General features: G+C 43.5%; 2 protein-coding genes across 5 annotated transcripts in view; one reads left to right on the top strand and one right to left on the bottom strand.

Moving 5' to 3' along the window:
• IFT81 (intraflagellar transport 81) overlaps nt 1-21,549 on the bottom strand; it is a 170,160-nt gene that overhangs the window by 110,404 nt on the left and 38,207 nt on the right. The gene's annotated exons all lie outside the window — the stretch shown is intronic.
• P2RX7 (purinergic receptor P2X 7) overlaps nt 1-21,549 on the top strand; it is a 39,300-nt gene that overhangs the window by 14,992 nt on the left and 2,759 nt on the right. For both annotated transcript variants that reach the window (XM_033097398.1, XM_033097396.1), the window contains exons 4-12: nt 1,040-1,112; nt 2,161-2,257; nt 5,610-5,690; nt 6,319-6,448; nt 9,442-9,593; nt 16,524-16,614; nt 18,252-18,317; nt 18,411-18,560; nt 20,301-20,402. In XM_033097398.1, the coding sequence (XP_032953289.1) occupies nt 1,040-1,112; nt 2,161-2,257; nt 5,610-5,690; nt 6,319-6,448; nt 9,442-9,593; nt 16,524-16,614; nt 18,252-18,317; nt 18,411-18,560; nt 20,301-20,402 (942 nt within the window). The remainder of the gene's footprint in view (nt 1-1,039; nt 1,113-2,160; nt 2,258-5,609; nt 5,691-6,318; nt 6,449-9,441; nt 9,594-16,523; nt 16,615-18,251; nt 18,318-18,410; nt 18,561-20,300; nt 20,403-21,549) is intronic.

The following is a 21,549-nucleotide window of genomic DNA, read 5'->3' as shown; positions in this document are numbered from 1 at the left end:
AGATGAGAAAACTGAGGCTCAGAGAGGTGCCGCGACTTGGCCAAGGTCACTCAGCTAGAAAATGGTGCAGCTACTGCCCAAACCAGGTGCCCCTAAGTCCTTCCGTTGGATCCCTGTAAGAGCCACACACTGACAGAAGATAATGAGCAGAGGCCATTTTCGCGGGGACTATGTCATGTTCTGGTTTCCCTAAGACTGGCCGTTAAACCTGGTCCCTGGAAAATGGGAAATCGAATACGCATAAACCACACATCTCTCTCTTCCTTACTCCGTCTAGGCCCTCAGTGCTGAGACCTGACTGCTGACCCCTATTCCCACATTTCCTGCTGAGTCTTTGTGTCTGTTCGCTTCACTCAGTTCTGCAGCCACAGGGCTGCGTGGGCCAGGCCATCTGGGCTCCACCCCAGGGCTGTCCCTGAAAGTGCTCCCAGGCTGCCCTGCTGCCCACTTCTTAGATTTTTATTTATTTTGTATTGAGATATACTTCAGACACCATAAAACCCACCATGTAAAAGTGTACGACTCACTGGTTTTCAGTATATTCACAATGTTGTGCAACCATCACCACTGTCTCATTTCAGAACATTTCCATCACCCCAGAAAGAAACCTCGTACCCATTAGCAGTCACTCCCCATGCCCCCCTCCCTCAGCCCCTGGCGACCGCTGACCTACTTTCTGTCTCTATGGACTTGCCTATTCTGGAATTTCACGTAAATGGAACCATACAATACGTGGCCTTTTGTGTCTGGCTCCTTTCACGTTCCACAGTGTTTTCAAGGTTCACTCATGTTGCAGCGCGTGTCAGTACTTCATTCCTTTTTTATGGTCAGATAATATTCCATTGTGTGAATGTACTGCATTTTATTTGTTCCTTCACTGGTTGATGGATATTTGGGCTATTTCCACTTTTTGGCTATTATGAACAGTGGTGCTATGTACATCTGTGTACAAGTTTTTGTGTGGCTATAGACATCTGCTTTTCCGCACCTTCGGGACACACGATGCTTACTCCCCACTATCCTGTCCTTTTCTCTGCAGCATCCTTCCCGCAGGACACTCTGTTCCTCTGACCGCAACTGTAAAAAGGGATGGATGGACCCACAGAGCAAAGGTATGCTCCGGTTTGGGGTGGGACCCTGGGGATGGATGGTCTGGCATCTTGGTGAATTCGCAATGTTCTAAAGTTCAAATCTTTAGCTCTGGCTCTCAGCTGCCCTCTCCTACCCTCACCAAGCCATAGGCAAGCCTGTTGTCTGTCTCATGCCTTGGCTGTCCCCAGAGGACCAGCTGCTGACTATAAATGTGACTCTAATTCCCCAGCGAGGGCAGCTCCTGAAAACCTTGCCGAATAAGCACCTTCAAGGTTCTGACAGAAAAATCAAATGACCTATAGCATCACCTGAGCATTCTAAACTTTCTCTCTTGAATTTCCCCAAAGATTGAGGAGCTTAAACTTATACCCCCAGGACACCTGGAGCCATCCCTACATCAACCTGGAGAATTTCCATATCTATTGTTTAACTTAAAGACAATAAAATAAATGACAATAAAATAAATAACTACAAAAGAAAAAGAAAAAAAGAAAAAAATCAGTGGTTGTAAAACACACATACACAAAAAGCCATATGAATGTTACATTTTTCCATCATACGTGTGTGTTGGAATTGGTATAAAGACAATTTTAACATAACTTACCATTTAACTTCCCCCTTGGAAATCTCTGACACTGATGCCCCAGGAAGATGCACCATGTTTATTCTGTGAGCTTGCACATCCATGGACATGCTGGACACTCTTAAAGGGACTCAAATGCCCATCGAGAAGCCAAGTTCTAGTTCACTTACTGCAGGCGAGAGAATACACTCTGTCCAGGTCCCCTCTCAGGACTCTTTTCTTGCAATGAAGCAAAAAAGCCACAAGCATCCATGCTCTTTCTGTGTTCTGATGCTTTAAAAAACAACAAAAAACCATGTTTGCTTTGTTGTGTATTTCGTTGACCCAATATCAGTTTGAGGTTTCATGGAAACTGAAACTGCTCAGGTTGAAAAGCATAAACGGTCTCTCGCTTGGGTAGAATTAGTAAACAAGCCTCCTGGAGTTTTCTCCCCCCATCCGCCGTTTTTTCACACATGTGCTTCTGTGACCCTTTGACCCCACAGGAATCCAGACCGGAAGGTGTATAGTGTATAAAGGGAACCAGAAGACCTGTGAGGTCTCTGCCTGGTGTCCCACCGAGGCAACGGAAGAGGCGCCCCGGTGAGTGGCAGGGTGGGGACACATACAGTGGCCCTCAGCATGGAGCAGATGAGGCCTTGCCAGGCGCTGCCCCAGCTTCTCTTCTCAGGGAAGTCCTGCAAAGACCTGGGTCCTACAGGCTTGGTGGCCCCTGTGCCAGGCACACCGGTGGCCGCTGGGAGGGCCATGCTAGTTGTTAAAATACTGAAATAATTCTGACTTGTTGGTAAATAGCTACTACCCTGAGCACTCTGGGGTCCCCCTGTCCCCCCTCTGCACCAGCACGTCCCAGGGCTCCTCCAGACCCCTCCACCAGAGCTACAGCAAGGTCCATGCTGACTAGTCAGTGTCCATGCTGAGTGATTAAGGATGGGAAGGGAGGGTGGAAAGGAAAAAGGAAAGGAGGGGGAAGGAAGGAAAAGGAACGGAAGGAAGGAAGGAAGTTTGCTTAAATTAAATGGTCACTGTGACATATAGATTTGGAGGTCCCTGTAATGATTCTTCTCTTGAACACACAAGGTCAGGTGCAGAAGGCAGAACTTGATGTTAAACCTCAGAAACCGCAGGGACTGAAGCATTTCAGCAGAGACTAGAGACCTGGATTCAAATTCTGGCTCTAATACTTCCTTGCTGGGCAAGTGGGTTAACCTCTCTGAGCTTCAGTTTCCTCATCTGTAAGCTGAGGTAATAACTGCGCCTACCTCACTGGGCTGTTGTAAGAATTAAATGAGATGACACTTGTATAGTGATTGCAACGTGAGCCCTGTGCCTGGCATATAGTAAGTGCTCACTCACACACACACAAAATCTGCCGCTAGAAGTTTGGTGGTTCTAGACTAGCACTGTCCAATGGAACTTTCTGCAATAATGGAAGTGTCCTGTGCCTATCCCGTCTAACATGGCAGCCACCAGCTACAGGTGGCTATTGAGCACTTGAAATGTGGCTACTACAACTGAGTAACTGTATCTTAAATTAAATTAAATCCAACGAAATTTAACTTACATTTAATTAGCCACACTTGCTAGGGGATGTTGGACTATCCTGGACAGCACAGCTCTAGACAAAATGTGACTCAGCCACCCCATCAGCGTCTGCGGGGCAAAGACAAGACTTTCCTCAAACTGACTTTTTAGAAGATTCAGGCAAAGGTTCCCAGTGTCAGGGTGGGAAGCACCAGGCAACGTTAGCCTGTCTGGCCCTTAATCAGTTCATGGAACCACGCAGGTTCATTTCCACGTCAAGGAAGTTTGTCACAGAAGGAATTGCTCAGGGACAGTAGCCTACACTCAAGTAGTCCCTAGTTCAAGGCAAGGGGCCTCTTGATTGCCAGTGGCTTTCAGTCCTGGCTCTGCCACCAACTCATTCATCAGATAAATACTGTGCATCTCCGATGTGCTGGTCTCTGGACTGCAGTTGTATAGGACCTTGGGCGAGCAACTTACTGAACTTCAGTTTCCTCATCTATTATATGAAGGTATTACCAGAATCATTCATGCAATCATTCATTCATTCATTCATTCAGCACATCCACTACCATGTAGTAGGTGTCAGACATTTATGTCATGTGTAACTATTCACAAGAGGCTGTGCTAAATTTTATGTAAAATACCAAAAAACCAGATATGGATCAGGTGCCAAAGCTCTTGCAATCTAATAGAAGAGATAAAATATATGCACAGAGAGCTGTAATTCAAGATAGAAAACTATACTCGAAAGTGTCATGAGAGAGGAATAAAGGGCTTTGACCCTTAAACTTTCGGGGTCCTGTAGTCCTCTGATTCTTAGAGTGCTGTATAGGAAGCATGAGCTTTAGAATGCTCTAAAGGCAAATAATCTGGCACATAGCAGGCATTTGTCATAAATAAGATTTTCTTTTATGCAAGTGACAGATATATAACCTAAAATGGCTTCAGGAACACAGGAATGTTACTTTTTGGCTTGTGTTTTTGACTCCTTTAAATGAGAAGTCCAGAAATATAGCTTCAGGCGAGGCTTGATCCAGGCTTCAAGTTATGTCATTAAGATTCTCTCTCTCTTCCTCCCCCCACCCCCCAGTTATTTTTCCTTTCATTTTGGCTGCCCTCACACTGTGGTCTGGGGAACTCCAGGTTTACACTGTCCTTACTACAAACAGTCCAAATGAAAATTAATTTTTCTTTCCCACTAGTTCCTACAAAAGCACAGGAATGTTCTTATTGGCCTAAGTCATGTGACAATCTGTGACCCAATCACTATGGCCAAGGGGATTGGATTACACTGTTTGGCCAGCTCTGGGTCACTTGCCCACACCAGCAGCTGTAGGGATGAGCAGGAGATGGACTCATTACCTCCAACCCTCTAGTCTGAGAGACCCAGCTTCGCCAAAGGGAGAAAAGTGAGGGTCTGCTGACAGAAGGGGTATGGATGCTGAACAGGCAAAAATTACACTGTTCTCTATAATTATGTCCCAAATAGAGCCAAAGTTGGGCTCTGGAAGTCCTGGAATGAAAAGCAGATCATTCTTGGTGCCTCCCCGACTCCAAATTCCCTCCACCTTTTCCTGGTGCTACTCCCAACATATTCTGCCACCTATTCAGTCAACAGGATACTGGCTGTACATTTTTATCCACAGCCAGTTCTCTCCATCTATAACAGATTGTTAAAAACCTTGACTGTATCACTATATCCACAATGCCCAGCCCCATGCCTCATACAATAAGTATCTGCTGGCTGGCTGGATGGATGGGTGGATGGCTGGATGGTGGGTAGACCTTCCTGCAGTCTAGAATTTGGGCTCAACTGACTCATGCAGAATTTTATGATACTCAGAGCCTCTAGAGAATGACTGATAGAGTCAAACGACCTGAGTGGTCCCCCATGCTAAAGGATGAGAATGTCAAGATAAGAAACCTATTCTGCCAGCCTTGCAGGAACGCCAAGCCTACTGGGAAAGATACAAGATGGGGTGTGCTGGAGCTGGCTTGTACCGGCTCTGAGCCAATTGTGCTCATCTCTTCCCAGCTCCAAGTTCAGCGATGTCCCACTGGTAGCTTGAAATCAGACACGGCGGCAGTATTTATACCACAATCATCAGTAAATGCTACATATGAGGGTTTTTTCCTTCCCCCTGGAGAGCTGGTTGGTGCACATACCTACACATTTAATTATATCAGAGTGTGAGAAGTGTCACAGTAAATGCCATCAGGTCTCAAGAAGGGAGAAATTCTTCCTGGAGAAGCTGGAGAATTTTAGAAGGTTTTGCCCACCACCTTGCATTTCTCTTCACTCCTTGCAGTGACCCAAGCAAGAAACCAGAAGCTTCTGGTCCCCCTGGACCACTGACTCCCTTGGTCCCTACAGTCACTGACCCTGGTTTGCATCTCTCTCTCTCAGGCCTGCCCTCTTGACCAGTGCCGAAAACTTCACTGTGCTCATCAAGAATAATATTGACTTTCCTGGCCACAACTACACCACGTAAGTGAATGTCTGGCCATGTTAGTTATCTACTGCTGTGAAACCAATTACTCCAAAAGTTAGAAGCTTAAAACCACAAACGCGTATCATCTCAGTTTCTGTGGATCAGGAATCTGGGAATGACTCCACTGAATGTTTCTGGCTCACCGCCTCTCAAGTTGCAGTTAAGCTGTCAACAAGGCTGGAGTCACCTCCAGGTTTGACTGGGGCTAGAGAATCCTCTTCCAGCCACTCACGTGGCTGTTGGCAGGAGGGCTCAGTTCCTCCCCACATGGACCACTCCCTAGGGCTGCTTCAGTGTCCTCAGGACATGGCAGCTGGCTTCCCCCAGCACAAAGGATCCAAGAAAGACAGAGCAAGCGAGCAACATTGTAACCAAGATAGAAGCAGTAGTCTCTTATAAACAGGTCTTGGAAGTTAACACACCATGACTTCTGCCAGATGCTATGGGCCACACAGACCCACCCTGGTACGAGATGGGAGGGGACGAGACAAGGTGTCACTATCAGGAGGTGGAGGTCAGGGGGGGCCCTCGTGGAGCCCAGTTACCACACGGGCTCACTCCTACGAGAGATGGATCCCAGTTTTCAATAGAGATATTTGTTTGTTTGCTTTCCATTATGTGCAGGAGAAACATCTTACCAGATTTAAACATCTCTTGCACCTTTCACAAGACTCAGAATCCACTGTGTCCCATTTTCCGACTGGGAGATATCTTCCGAGAAACAGGAGATAATTTTTCAGAAATGGCAATTCAGGTTGGTGGTGCCTTTGTACCATGAGGCGTGGGTGTTGGGTTGGAAGATGTCAAATGGCCAAGAGGCTGGGCCACTGGGTCTTAATACGATGGCTCCCTTTATTGAGCATTTAGTAAATCCACGCAATGTGCCAAGGATTTTCAGTACATTACCTCATCTATGTGTGACATACAACCTTATGAGTGACATACTTGGTGTATTAATTTCCTAGGGGTGCTGTAAAAACTTACCACAAATTTGGTGGCTTAAAACACACCCACTTTTTTCTTTTTTTTCTTTTAATACTTCTGCAGTCAGAAGTTCAAAATCACTTTCATGGGGCGAAATCAAGTTGTCAGCAGGGCCACTGCTTCCATCAAAGGCTCTAGGGGAGAATTTCCTTGCCTTCTCCACTTTCTAGAGCTGCATTCCTTGCCTTTCTTGGCTCATAGCCCCCTTCTTCCAGCTTCAAAGCCAGCAGCATAGCATCTTGCTTCAGTGGTCACAGTGATTTCTTATTCTGTGTCACATCTCCCTCTGCCTCCATTTACATAAGAGGCAGCATTTAGGGCCCATCCAGATAATCCAGGACAATCTTCCCATCTCAAGATCCTTTAATTTAATTGCAGCTGCAATGTCTCTTTTGCCATATAAGGTAACATATTTGGAGGTTCCAGGGATCAGGACCTAAGGTTAGGAATGTCTTTGGAGGCTATTGTTTAGACTCCCACACTTGGTTTAGTCAGGATTCTTCTAGTTGCAGTTTATAGAAATCCAACTCAAATGATGTTCGCAAAAAATTAAAAAGTAATTTTTTGGGGCAAATAACAGAAACCAAACTCAACTGGCTTAAGCCAAAAAAATGGAACCATATTTGTGTAAAAAGACCATGAGGAACAGACCTGCTAAGAGACCCAAGGCATCTTCCTACCTCGGGAATTTTCTCTTGCTGTTCCCTCTGCCTAGACCAGTCTCGACCCAGACATAGCATTAGCTGTGTCCCTCACGTACTTCCAATATTTGCTCAGATATAGGCTTAGTGACGCTTTCCCTTACCACTATATTTAAAATTACAATTAATAATTTAATTAAAATGAGATGAAATTAAATTTTATTTATTCGGTCATACTAGCTACATTTCAAGTGCCCAATAGCTGTATGTGGCCAGTAGCTGCTGTTTTGTACAGCATGAATATAGAATATTTCCATTATCATAGAAAATTCTATTGAACAATGCTTGTCTAGCCTTCCATTCTTAATAGCTAGTGGTTCCAGCGAATAGAGGACCTCTTTTCTTATGGTTCTGGCAAAAAGTCTCAGGGAGCGCTCTTATTGGTCTACCTTGAGCCACATCCCTATATCCCTGAACCAATCACCAGGTACAGAGGGACACACTTTCCTGATTGGGCCTGGGTCACGTGCCCACTCCTGGAGCTGGGAGAGAGGGCAGCCCCAGTCCTTTGAGGTGTTTCTCAAAGGAAAGTCCAGGTCCTCTTAGCAGAAGAAGGAGAATTAGATGCTGAGTGACAAAAACATGAGATATTCACTATAGTATGCAGCGTGCTTGGCTTAGTGTGTGACAATAAGTGACCGTTGTGATTCTTCTGTATTATTTCCCCTTTCTCCAAGTCAGAGCCTGCCCGTTATTCCTCTGTATCCCCAGCATCTAGCATATTGTCTGGAAATGCCGGATTTCATGATTCAAAAACATTTTTTCACATCTTAATAGTTCTGAAATCAGGAAATGCCTTCAGCTGATGGAGTCTCAGTTTAATCGGCAGTATTTTCTTCTTAGAGGAACATAAAAAAAATTATATGTCTTACAAGCAATGGTGGCATAGATTAAATGAAATATGATCATCAGTGCTCAAAATATTTGTAGAATATAAAGAACTACAAGTACAGGTAAGAGATTAAGAGATTCCTTAGAATTTCAGGGTGGGGAGGGGTGGAGGCTGAGGAAAGAGGTAAGTTGGGTCTTTCTCGGAAGATAAAGGGGATTTAGAGGAGAGGAGAGAAACATTTCATTGGGAGAAAAGGGTAAGGGCCAAGATTTAAAAGTTCAAAATGTCTCCAGCAATTCCACTCCTAAGAATATACCCAAGAGAAACGACAACATATGTTCACACAAAAACTTGGACATAAATGTTCACAGCAGCATTATTCACAATAGCCAAAAGGTGGAAACAACCCAAATGTCTATCCAAGGATGAATAGATACACAAAATGCAGCAGATCCATACAATGGAATAGTCTTCCACCACAAAAAGGACACATGCTATAATGTGGATGAACTTTAAAAACATTATGCTAAGTGAAAGAAGCCAGACACAAAAGATCACATATTATTTGACATCTTTCATATGAAAGTTCAGAATAAGGAACTCTGTAGAGACGGAGAGGAGACTAGTGGTCCCTTAGGGCTGGGAGAGGAGATACAGGGATGATGACTAAAGGTTCTTTTGGAGGAAATGAAAACATCAACATTGTGATGAGAGTTGCACATACATGTGGACATACTAAAAAGTCTTGAATCGTACACTTTAAATGGCTGAACTGTATGTCAATGAAGACGTATTTAAAAAAGAAATGAAAAGTACAAAATGTGTTCAGGGAAAAGTGTACACAGTTTGGAATAAGAGCTTTCTCTTAGGGGAGTGTTGGCAGATAAAGCAGAAGAGACATGTGATGGAGCACCCTGAATTCCAGTCTAACAAGTTTCAACTGTTTGATTATGGGAGTGGTTTGTTGAAAGTTACATTGTAGGAAAACATCTAATTTTTTCCTACAATCTGATGACGGGAGGGGCAGGGAGCTGTTTGCAGCTGCCACAGTAATAGTAATACCTGTGTGAGTGGGACAGGCTGCGCTCATGGCTCTGAAACCTGTAAGGAGCATCTTTCCTTGAAAAAGAAAACCCTCCCTTCAGTGATCACTGCTATGCAGGGAGATGTCTGGTGGCTTCATGCCACGTCCAGCAGGACTCAGAAATCGCCTATTGTTGTCTTCCCCAGGGAGGAATCATGGGCATTGAGATCTACTGGGACTGCAACCTGGACAGTTGGTCCCATCACTGCCGTCCAAAATACAGTTTCCGTCGCCTTGACGACAGGACAACCAACGATTCCTCGTACATGAGTCCAAGGAGTCCTGGCTACAACTTCAGGTAACAGCCCTCCAGGTCTGAAAGGCCACCCTGGGCTCCCCAGGGACCCAGGCCCAGCTGAACTGCATCATTTCCAGCAGTCAGTAAGACCAGATTTGGTTCCCAAGGCAACAAGATAAATGAAAAGGACTTCCTCTCAGAGTTAGGCGGTGATTGAATTTTTGTATGAATTTTTTTTTCTTTTTAATTCTTAAAGGGATGCACACTCTTAGTAAAACACAACAAAACTTTGGAAACAGAAAAAAGAACAGAAAAGAGGACAAAAATCACCTACAATTCCTCTACCTCGAGATAATCGATAACCCTCTGGTGAATTTTCCATCGTGTAACCAATTCTTTCGTGAGGCTTATGTGAGATCATATCACAGTTATGATTTGGTATTCCTATGGCTATGTTTCTCACTTATCGGATTTATATTTCTTTCTCAAAGCCATCTATTATTGTTTCAGTGAAGCCCATTCTTACCTCACGGATCCTACCGTGTTTCCTTGAAAATAAGACCTAGCCAGACCATCAGCTCTAATGCGTCTTTTGGAGCAAAAATTAATATAACACCCGGTCTTATTTTACTATAAGACCAGGTCTGTAATAATAATATAATAACATAATATAATATAGTATAAGACCGGGTCTTATATTAATTTTTGCTCCAAAAGACACATTAGAGCTGATGGTCCGGCTAAGTCTTATTTTCAGGGAAACAGGGTATTCCTCTGGTCCCTTCTGCTGTATAACCCCTTTCACACTGACCTATCACCCACAGTAACGTGGATGGAATTTCTGCTTGTGGGGCTTTGGCATCTCTGTTGGTGGGCTTCCGCTGGAATGATCTTGTGTAAAGCTGTGTGTGCCGTGGGACATGGAGGCCTTCCTCTGGGGTGATTATATCATTTTGTAGTTGTTCCCTGCCGGGACTGTTGGGCATCTAGCCATTATGACCAGGTTTTAGTTTAATCTGTGGGCACTGGATGTCTTCGTCTGCTAAAAGTCTCCCACCCCTGTTCTCTTGCTATTGTAGGGCTTCCGTAGCCTCAGCTCCCTTCCCGGGAAGTGTATTAAAACTCCAGCTCCTCAGATACAGACCTGGCCCGGGTATGCCTAGGGGTCACAGGGCTTCAGTCCCCACTCACCACTTACCTCTAGCACCTAGAAAATGCCTTTCTTTGTTTTGAGGTCAGTAATATATTGATTTTTAAATATTTTATCTTGCACTTCTTTGTGTATGGGGTGAGGGGAGGTGGGCTCCCTGTACTAGCTCAGGCTGCCATCTTGATCTGAAGTCCTTTTGGTAAGAACATCTTTAGGACTCCTGATACCTGGGCCACGTTGCTTCTTCACTGCAGTCTGGTCTCACTTTCAAGGTTCTTTGCAGTGTATCATGTGTGCTTCTGGCTTCTGGACTTCAACCCTATGAATTCACTAGAATCCTGGTTCATTTTCACTCTTAAGCTGGCTGGTGCTTGGTTTGGTGCTGATTTATTCTTGTTTTGATCCTCTGCACCGTTCACTCCTCTGATCCTGACCTGACTTTTGCCCAGTGGTCATCCCGTGCCATCCCAACTTATTTTCCACGTTACCTCCTGTGTCTGCGTCATGTTTTCAGCCTGTTCCTACAACTCTGTCCCAGCACTAACTTGGCCTTCAGTTCGAGGTTTCTAACATGGTCTCCATGACTTATCTTTGCGTATGGGAGCCAGGTAGGTTTCTGTAAGTGTGGTGATGGCTCGTCATTTAATGCCCGGGTTCCAGGAACAAAGTAAGCTTATGCTGTTCCCTTTTCAGAAAGAGTTGCCAAGTTGCCATATTCCTTACAATCATAGTTATACAATTTGCCTATAAAGCTGGCAGGAAATTGATATTGGCACACCTCATTTGTTCATTCATCAAACATATGTATATTGCAGAAAAAAGTATTAGTTGTTTTAATGGGTATATGTTGGTAAACAAAATAGACAAAATGATTTAATGGAGCTTATATTCTAGTAGGACATAAATATAAGAATATCATAAGTATAATATATGACAAAAATATAAGTAAATAAAAAACTCCAGCAAGCAGCATCATTAATCATCAGGGAAATGCAAATTTAAACCACAATGAGATACAACTACACACTCACCAGAACTGATGAAATTTGAAAAGACTGGCAATTCCAAATGTTTACACTCCGGGTGGGAGTGTAAAATGGTACAACCACATTAGAGAACTGTTGGGAAGTTTCTTACAAAGTTCAACATACATCTACCCTATAATCCAGAAATCCCATTCTTCGGTATTTACCCAAGAGAAATGGAAACATATGTCCACACAAAGATTTGTACACGAACATTCATAGCAACCTTTGTTCATAATAGCCAAAAACTGGAAACAACCCAAATATCCAACCACAGGTGGATGAAGAAATAAATTGTGATATAGGTATACAATAAAACACTACTCAGTAGAAATAAAAAAAAGGAAGTAACTACTGATACATGCAACAACATAGACAAATCCCACAGACATTATGTTGAGTGAAAGAAGCCAGACCTAAACGAGTACATACTACTATATGATGCCATTTATATGAAGTGTAAGAATAGGCAAACTTATCTATTTGATAAAAGACAGAACAGGGGTTTCTGGGCAGGGGAGTAGGGGTTATGAGGGGAGGGGGAATAGGAACTGATTGGAAAGGAGTAGGGTAATGGAATGTTCTAGATCTTGAGGGGGTATAGTTTACACAGGGTATTTGTCAAAACTCACTGAACTGAACCCCTAGGACTTGTGCATTTTACTGTATGTAAATTATACCTCAAGAGAACGATAAACAACTCCAACAAGACCATTTCAGATGATGATAAATGCAGTGAAGAAAATCAAACAAGATACTGTGATGAGGGGTGCGCAGTTGGAGACATGACCGGGGAAGGCCTCTCCAAAGCAGGCATCATGTGCTTTCCTGAGGACTGTGCTTTCTTAGTTGAGAAAAGAAACTGTACACACAGGAGTCCATGTTAGGGGAATCAACCTGCAAAACATTTTAGCATCTCCTGATACCTTCAGCACGAATGGTCTAGACCAGTGGTTCTCAAAGTGAGGTCCCCAACGTCAGCATCACACAGGAGGGAACTTGTTAGAAATGGCCATTCTCAAGCTCTACCCCAGACACCCGAGGGGATGGTCTTCACAAGCCCATGTGGTGCACACTCACGTTTGAGAACCACTGATGTGTAAAACTCAGAATATGGTCCTAGAACCAGCAGCATGGGCCTCACCTGGGAGCTTGTTATGCAGAATCTCAGGCCCCACTTACCGAATCAAAAGCTGCATTCTAACAAGATTCCCAGGAGATTTGTAGGCACATTCAAGTTTGAGAAGTGCTGGTCTAGGATACATCATCTAGCAACCCAATTACTTCCTTCTCAGATGTTACTTAAAGCAGCCTCATAAACTGGCAAGCAGCCTTCAACTATGTGGTGTTTTTTTTTTAAATTTAATTGGGGAATATTGGGGAACAGTGTGTTTTTCCAGGGCCCATCAGCTCCAAGTTGCTGACTTCAATCTAGTTGTGGAAGGTGCAGCTCAGCTCCAAGTCCAGTTGCCGTTTTCAATCTTTAGTTGCAGGAAGCACAGCCCACCATCTCATGGGGGAATCGAACTGGCAACCTTGTTGAGAGCAAGCGCTATAACCAACTGAGCCATTCGGCTGTCCAACTATGTTTTTATTTTTGTTTTGTAGCCTGCATAATGTTTGGAAAGTTGGGACATTCTACATAAAAATCTTGATTTCCTACTTTTCTTGAAAAAGTAAACTATTTGGAAAAAAATAAATTAAACCATTTGACAACTCTGGGTTTATAACTTATACAGCAGCACTCAGCCAGAGCTATTAGTGGTTCCCTTTAGAAGGGGCATGTTTTTTGATTTGCCACTGTCCCCACCATTCCTTATTGCCTGATACGTGGCCTGCATGACCCATTTCTGTTATCTGCCGGGCCTCTGTAGGAATTTGAGTTTGAGAGCCTTGACGTAAGGCTGGCTAAGATCAAGACACAAGAGGTTTTTTAGGGGGGTTTTTTTTTTGGCCTCCTCTAGGTCACCATAGTTCCATCCAGGGCTTTGAAACCAGCTCCTAGTTTATGGAATGTCTTGATCATCCCCTGCTGCTCTATTGAGTAGGCTTATGGCCATTAGCAAGAAGAAAGGATGGGATCAGTGGTCCCCTGACTGCCCTCGCAGGCTGCTTTTTTTGTTTTTTTATTTTTTTCAGCAATCAGCAGAAGCATGCAGGGCAATGTACCAACCAGATGTTAGCAAATGTCCTTCAAGTCGCTGAGTCAAGCCCAAGAACATTAGCTCCCGGAGAGATCTGAGCTTTCTGAAGAACTGAAATTGTTACGATGTTAAGTCTTTTAGAACAAAGTGTTGAGCATTTGTTGTGTAGAATGAGCACCAGAAGAAACCTTTGGCCAAAAATAAACTGTCCAGATCTGATGGGTAAAACTGGCCAAGTTATCTTCAAATAGCCACACAAAAGAAATGGTAATTGCCGGTGGTATGAGGTATATGAGAAAAAATATAACTTTCTAAAACATAGGAATTTAAAGAAGTTGATCATATTACAGATTTTTGTCCTTTACCAAAAGATGTCCTTGGCAAAAGGTCCTTATTAGGTGAACATGCAATTCAGTTTATTGACAGCATGTGTAGGTGGGGCAGACCCACACAGAGTGCCTGGTACATTTCTCTGGTTCAGAATGGGTATGTGATTGTATTAGTTTCCTGTGCCCACTGTGACAAATTACCACACACTTGGTTTAAACAACAGAAATCAGAAATGTATTCTCTCACAGTTCTGGAAGCCAGAAGTCCAAAATCAAGGTGTTGGCAGGAACACACTCTCTTTGAAGTCTCTAGGGAAGGATCTTTCCTGCCTCTTCCGGGTCTTGGTGGCTCTAGGTGTTCTTTAACTTGTGGCTGCATCACTCCAATCTCTGTCTCTGTCTTTACATGGCCTTCTCCTTTGTGTTTGTTTCAACTCTCCCTCTCCTTTCTCTTGCAAGGACCCCAGTCATTGGATTTAGGGCTCACTCTAAATTCAGGATGATCTCATCTTAAGATCCTTAATTACATCTGCACACTCTATTTCCAAAAAAGGTCACGCTCACAGGTACAGGGGTTAGGTACTTGGGTGTATTTTTTTGGAGGGGGCTATTCAACCCATTCATTACAGTGTGCAAAAAAACATGTCTGCTCACGACCTACTCTTTCTCAGAATGTGGCCCACTTAACACCTGCACGAGAACCACCTGGTACCTTTCCTGGAAATATGGATTCCTAGAAACACCTCAGACCCTCTGAAACCACCCTTTGAGAGCAACGCCCAGGGATCTGCATTTGAACACGCTTCCCAAGTGATTTTCGCCCTCAGTTTGAGAACCACGGTACCAAGACCTTGAAGGCAGAAATTCCACATTATCGCATAATATTAACCTTCCCAGTCAAACCATCTTGCATAAAATGATAATACACTCCCCGGGCATGGAGTGACCCATGCTCGCTCCGTGTATTAAAAAACAAGTCACTCAATAGAGCAGTAGAAGAAGGAACTGTCATGAAATGAGAACAATCAGATGTAAAGATATTGAAACCCCTCTGGCCGGAAACCCGCGCCTGAAAATATCTAACCCATATCAACGTCAGATTTTGAGAGTTAAAAAAAAAAAAGAGTTTCAGATGTTCCATACTGTATTGTGGCAGAGCGTCTGTCTCCTGTTGTTTTTTTCTCCCTTCACCTGTAAACAGACTGTGAATTAATAACTCGGAAAGAAAATATATATGCCCTTACCTAAAAAAAACCACCAAGAGATGGTAAGAAGGAGAGACAGATTTAAGAGTTTCTTGAGGCATGTGGTTTAAGCTTCCCTAATTACTTACAAAAAAGAAAACACACCACTTTTTCTGACTGCAGCACTGGTGAAAGATGTGTATTTGGGGTGACTGTGATTTGTGCCCCGGTCTTCACTTATAAAGGTGACTGAGTGATAACAGAGAGGTGAATGCCTTTGAAATGAGAATTTTATTCCACTCCCAAAGAGTACAGGCACGCCAGCGCACACAGGGCCACAGAGGGAAGCACCCGGTTTGGTCAGGAGGTAGCTGGAGCGAGGGGAAAGCAAGGCCCAGAGCCTTGGGGGAAAGGCAAGGCAGGGCAGGGGAAATACCTTGGGATTGGCTAGTTTGAGTCATATGGGAAGGCTCTGGGCTATCGTCGTGATCTCTAGGTGTCTGACACCTGGTCCTGGGTGATTCATTGGCCGAGTGTGTGAGACTTACATCAAAGAGGTGGTTGGGCCTATGGTCCGAGAGTCTGTAACATGATTTTCATGCACTCGCAAAAGCGGGATTACAGGGGACATGTAAACAACTTTAGTTGTTAGTTCGGCCCTATGATTATGGCTGCCAAGTAGATAAATACAGAATCTAAGAAAATAAGAGTTAGAAGAGATTGCTGAGGGGCACCTGTCCCTGATCCAGCGATTACTATCTAAGATTCACCCCGCCCCCAACAACACTTGGTTCTAGAAAACCTATTTTTCCCTCTTAAGGAATAAATCCGATTGCTTGAAGTTTTTCAATTTCTCTGCTTTTTGTTAATCCTGTGTTGGTTAAAAAGTGGTCCTTTTAATCTTCAACAATAAGCAATTTTTCATTACTCTGTGACAGCAAAAGTGGAGGAGGTGATGTGGGCAACTGGTGCTTTGGTTCCAGGTGGTCACAGAGAGTAAGCCCTAGGTTTGGATTGTGTTCTTCCCTCCGCCAACCACCGCAGAGCCAAAGGATGGATAAAGAAGACTAGATTAGCTATGGTTTTGATTTTTCTTTTCCTAAAATACCAGCACTTTCAGACAGATCTTTATAAATATGGATCCTTTTCCTCCGACAGGTACGCCAAGTACTATAAGGAAAACAATGTTGAAAAGAGGACTCTGATGAAAGTCTTTGGGATCCGTTTCGACATCCTGGTTTTTGGCACCGTAAGTCTCTGCTCCCAGCCGCTGGCACCTCCATTCCTACACCATGTCCTAATTTTTGCTGTCGTGCCTCAAGGGGTGAATGCTGGGGTGACAGTCATTAGCTGGCATTGTGCATCTCACCTGTGGGATAAGAGGCGGGGAAGAGGTGTCCTTGAGATTCTGTCCATGAACAAGTCATCTGATGAATACAAGGGTGAGAGTAGGAGGAAAAAATCTAATTGTCAAATTTAAAAGGATTCTGATGCTTAAAAAAAAGAAAGAAATCCTTCTGTAAAATACAGTAGTTAGTTAGTAACGGAATCCAACTCATATTGCCTTAGGAAAAAAAGGGTTTTGTTTGTTTGTTTGTTTGTTTGTTTGTTTAGTTCGCATAACTGACAAATCCAGGGGCAACTTCAGGCTTCCAACATGGCTGGATCCAGATGCTCAAACATCATTGTCAGAAATCTGCCTCCCTCCATCTTCTTACCAACCTCAACTAATCACTGTGATCAGGGTCATGTCACACTCTATGTGGCTGGTCTTAGACCAACCCTGAATCAGCCCCTTCCCCAAAAACTGCAAGGACCAAGTGTTAGTACACACAGACCCAGGGAAAGTTCCAGAAACTGAAAATCTACCTCTGTAAGCAGAGGGAAGGAAAAGACCGAAGAAAGAGGCAGGCCACTCCAGTCTGGTAATTAACAGAGTTTATTAAGGGAACTTACTACTTCCAAAGTGCATCTTGGGTGGCTGCAAAACAAAATGGATCCCTGCCACTTAACAGGCACCAAAGAATTACATAGGGCGAAAGGGGGACAGTCACAGGTCCTAGTACGTGAATGCTACCAGGTACGGGAAATTGCATAGTTAACGATGTCAGGACAATGGACTGTTCCAGGAACCAGCAGGTAGCAGGAGGCAGGGAGGGTGCTGAGCTATGTCAGCATGAACAGCGATTACCATCAGACAGTCTCTAACTGGGGGCTGTGGTAAGCACTATCTGTTCTGGCCCGGGTCCAGCTCTCCAGTCAGACGGCGGTCACATCACGGAACAGTCTTTCCTGCACATTGAGTACGGGCACAGATAGTTCTCCAAAGGAAAACTGGGGTGCTGTCTCCAGAAGAAGGAAGGAGGACATGGTGGGCATGTAAAAATCAAGATGCCCCCAACACCTTGTCGGGCAGCATATTATTGAGGTAACATGGTGATAAGCTTCACAAGAGTCAATGAGCTTTAGCTGAGAGGGTAGAAGGACCATTGAGAATAAAAACCACAAGGACGCCTAAGGGAAAAGTTTGTGCAGACTTTCCTTCCCTCTGCTTCCAAAGTAATCTCAAACCACTTTCAGCGAAAGCTTGCCTGAAACCAGGTGTATGGAAAAACAACCTTCAGTGGTTCTCCTGTCAAGGTGTGGGTTCCAGTGCTTCTCTATTTAAAACAGTCATGGTTTCTAGCACATCTTGGAAGGCAGAAACAGGACGATGAGAATCACATTTTCAATCGCTGCAGTTTCTGTTGCCGTGAACACCTTGGAGGCACTTACCAAAGTCACAGCACCAGACTCCGCCCTTTGTGGAAACTAACAATTACATGTTGGAGCAAAAGAACATGGCTCCGAATTTCAGCCAAGTAACCTTTCCCGCTCTGTTCTCAGGGAGGAAAACTTGACCTTATCCAGCTCATCGTTTACATCGGCTCAACCCTCTCCTACTTTGGTTTGGTAAGGCGTTCTCTTTCTCATGCTTTAGGAAAATGATTTGGGAAAAAAAAAAAAAAGTTTCACTGACATGGCCCTTGTCGGGGTTCTTCCCAGGCCACTGTGTTCATTGACTTCCTCATCAACACATACTCGAGTAAGTGCTGCCGATCCCACGTGTATCCCCATTGCAAGTGCTGCGAGTGCTGCGCAGTCAATGAGTACTACTACACGAAGAAATGTGAGTCCATTGTGGAACCAAAGCCGGTAAGTCTCCCTGTGTCTATAAGTCACCCAATACCTGGGCAGTCTGTTAGATCACCGAGAAATGGGCACCAACAAGGCCAGAATCACAGGTGTGATCTCATGGTGGACACATCTCTGGACTCTACCCTGATCCACCATCTCGCAGATGAATGCTGTGGTCTTAGAGAAGAAGGGGAACAAAAATGGAGAGGCAAGACGTAGGGAGAACAAATTTTTACGTTCTAGGACTTGTCCGTTTTGTCAGATTTACTAAATCGGGACAGTCAAAAAAATAGCATAATGACTTGGGAGAACAATTCGGCAGTATCTAATAACAAATGGGACATACGTACAGCCTGGCAGTCCCACTTCTCCATACCTGCCCTAGAGCAACGCTCACACGAGTACGCAAGTAGTACACGTGCACAAGACGTCCACTACAGCACTGTTTGTAACTGAAGAAAGAGCATCCACCCAAATGTCCTATAGGTGACGGTACTTGAAACTATGATAAATCTATAGCAAGAAATGGCAGGCACCCAGTTAAAAGAATGAGGTAGATAAAAATAGGAAACATTTATATAGCACTTTGAAGTGTTTTACCTATATTAACTCACTGAATCTTCACAACAACCCTATAGATAGGTGCTACTATTATGTCTTTCTATAGTTGAGCAAATTGAGGCACAGGAGGGTTGAACAATTTGTCCCAAGTCATACAGCTATTAAGTGGTGGAGCTGGAATCCCAACTGAGGCAGGCTGGTTTCAGAATCCATGTTCATATCCACTATGATACAGGTACTGGCACAAGCAAATATCCAAGACAGTTTCTTGTGGGGGGGGAAAGCAACCTATAGAATAACATATATGGTACACTATATAGGCTAAAAAACAACTACACATGTAAACTAATTCTGTGTGTTTTCTACATGTATATTACATATGTACATATATACACAAACACATACATACACATTCTATATATTTTCTACATGTACTGTACACACATGTGGGGAGGTGGGTAATACATATGTATACAAAAAGGCTTTGGACACATACAAAAGAGCGATAACAATGATTCCTTCTGGAAAGAAGTCTAACATGGGGGACGAGTCAAAGGGAATTTTAGCTCATCTGTACTGTACTGATTGCTCAATTTGGACTTTACTAAGCAGGTCCTCTACACTTGACTTCCCCCATCAACGAGAAATCTCTGGTCCATAAAAACAACAGAGGGTTTCTTTGTCTTTCCCTGAGCCACGAACATCACTGTCCTTTCCCAGCAGCTGAATGCACCATTCATTGTCCATTGTACGTGTATACACAATTTGAAATAAAAGTTCATCTTTGCAAGTAAAAATCATCACTATTTCATGGCCCAGGATAGGATGAAATTTAATAAAAATATAAATAATATAAATAGCAATAGTATAATTTTCTGGAGATATTCAATGTAGAGAAGCTGACACTGAGGGAACACAACAAAGAAATTTTCAATAGTCTTGGGGAACCTAAAACATTAGGCATTGGGCTGAGGATACTCTGAGTCCACAAATGAAGGTGCATGGGGTTCCGTTTCTGCTTTTCCTTTAAGCTCAGAAATCTTAAACTTTCTTGGTTGGCAAGAGATTTGGGTTAACTTGTTTAACAGTTTGTCATTTGGTAAATGGGAATAATACTTGCCTTTAGATATGTTCAGGTAGACAATTCTTGATAATTCTATGCAAAAATAGGTAACCGTTTAAACCTTCTTTCCCTAGACGTTAAAATATGTGTCCTTTGTGGATGAACTCCACCTCAGGAGGGTGGATCAGCAGCTACTTGGGAGAAGCCTGCAAGATGTCAAGGGCGAAAAAGTCCCAGTAAGTTAAAACATATGGTTGTGTGTGTGTGTGTGTGTGTGTGTGTGTGTGTGTAAGAAAACTTACTACTAAATATAAATACATCTAGAAATTTGTACAAATCACACTTGATGAATTTTAACAAAGGAAACACATGGAACCAGCAAACCAGCACCCAGGTTAAAAAAGTGGGTATTATTACTAGCAGAAGTCCCCTTTCATGCGTCTACCCAATCCCCGCTCTCCCTTAAAAGTCATCATTATCCTGTATCCAAAGGTTAATTTGATCTCTCCTAGAATTTTAAAAAACATATTTTTTATTTTTCACTTACAGATGACATCCGATATTATATTAGTTTCAGGTGTACGGCACAGTGGTTACCTCTTCTAGAATTGTATAAAATTTGAATCCTATAGTATATACCCAGCACATATATTCTGTTGCGTGTCTGCCTTCTTTCACTCAACATTATTTTGGGAAGAGTCATTCATGGCATTGCATATAGCAACAGTTCATTCTCGTTGTTGTATAATTTCTATTTTACAAACACCCAGTTTATTTATCCCTTCTATTGTTGATGGACATTTGGATAGTTTTCAGTTTGGGGCTCGTGCCAGTGATGGTAAACATATGGCACCTACAAGTGGAACTGCTGAGTCACGAGGCAGGCATACGTTCGGCTTTAGCAGATACGACCAAACCGTTCTCTAAGCGGCTGTTCTAATTCGCACTCTCCCCAGCAGTTCTGGTTGGTGGACATCTTCACTAACGGATTCATTTTCTACGGCTGCCATAATAAATTACCACAAAGTGGCTTAAAACAACAGAAATTTACTGTCTCGCAGTTCTGGAGGCTAAAAGTCTGAAACCAAGGTGTGCTGCTGTGAACATTCATGTACAAGAACTACTGAGTTGTAATGTACTTGACTCAGACTTTATCTGGTGAATGAAGGTATATGTCACGAAGAATAGACATTTATAAATGATGGCAATTATGGCAACTTCTCTTGGAGCATAACAAATGGATTCGTCAGAAGAGGGAGCCTGGTGGGAAAGGAGAGAGTGGAGTGAAGTCAACAACTATTTACTGTCTCCTATGTGCTGGGTACTGTCTGTCCTAGGCATTGGGGATGTGACAAGAAATAAAGTAGACAGGGCCCACGCTTT

This window comes from Rhinolophus ferrumequinum, chromosome 25, assembly GCF_004115265.2.
Source record: "Rhinolophus ferrumequinum isolate MPI-CBG mRhiFer1 chromosome 25, mRhiFer1_v1.p, whole genome shotgun sequence".
Lineage (NCBI taxonomy): Eukaryota > Metazoa > Chordata > Mammalia > Chiroptera > Rhinolophidae > Rhinolophus > Rhinolophus ferrumequinum.
The sequence above is the reverse complement of the archived record's forward strand: the minus strand, read 5'-3'. Positions and strand labels throughout refer to the sequence as shown.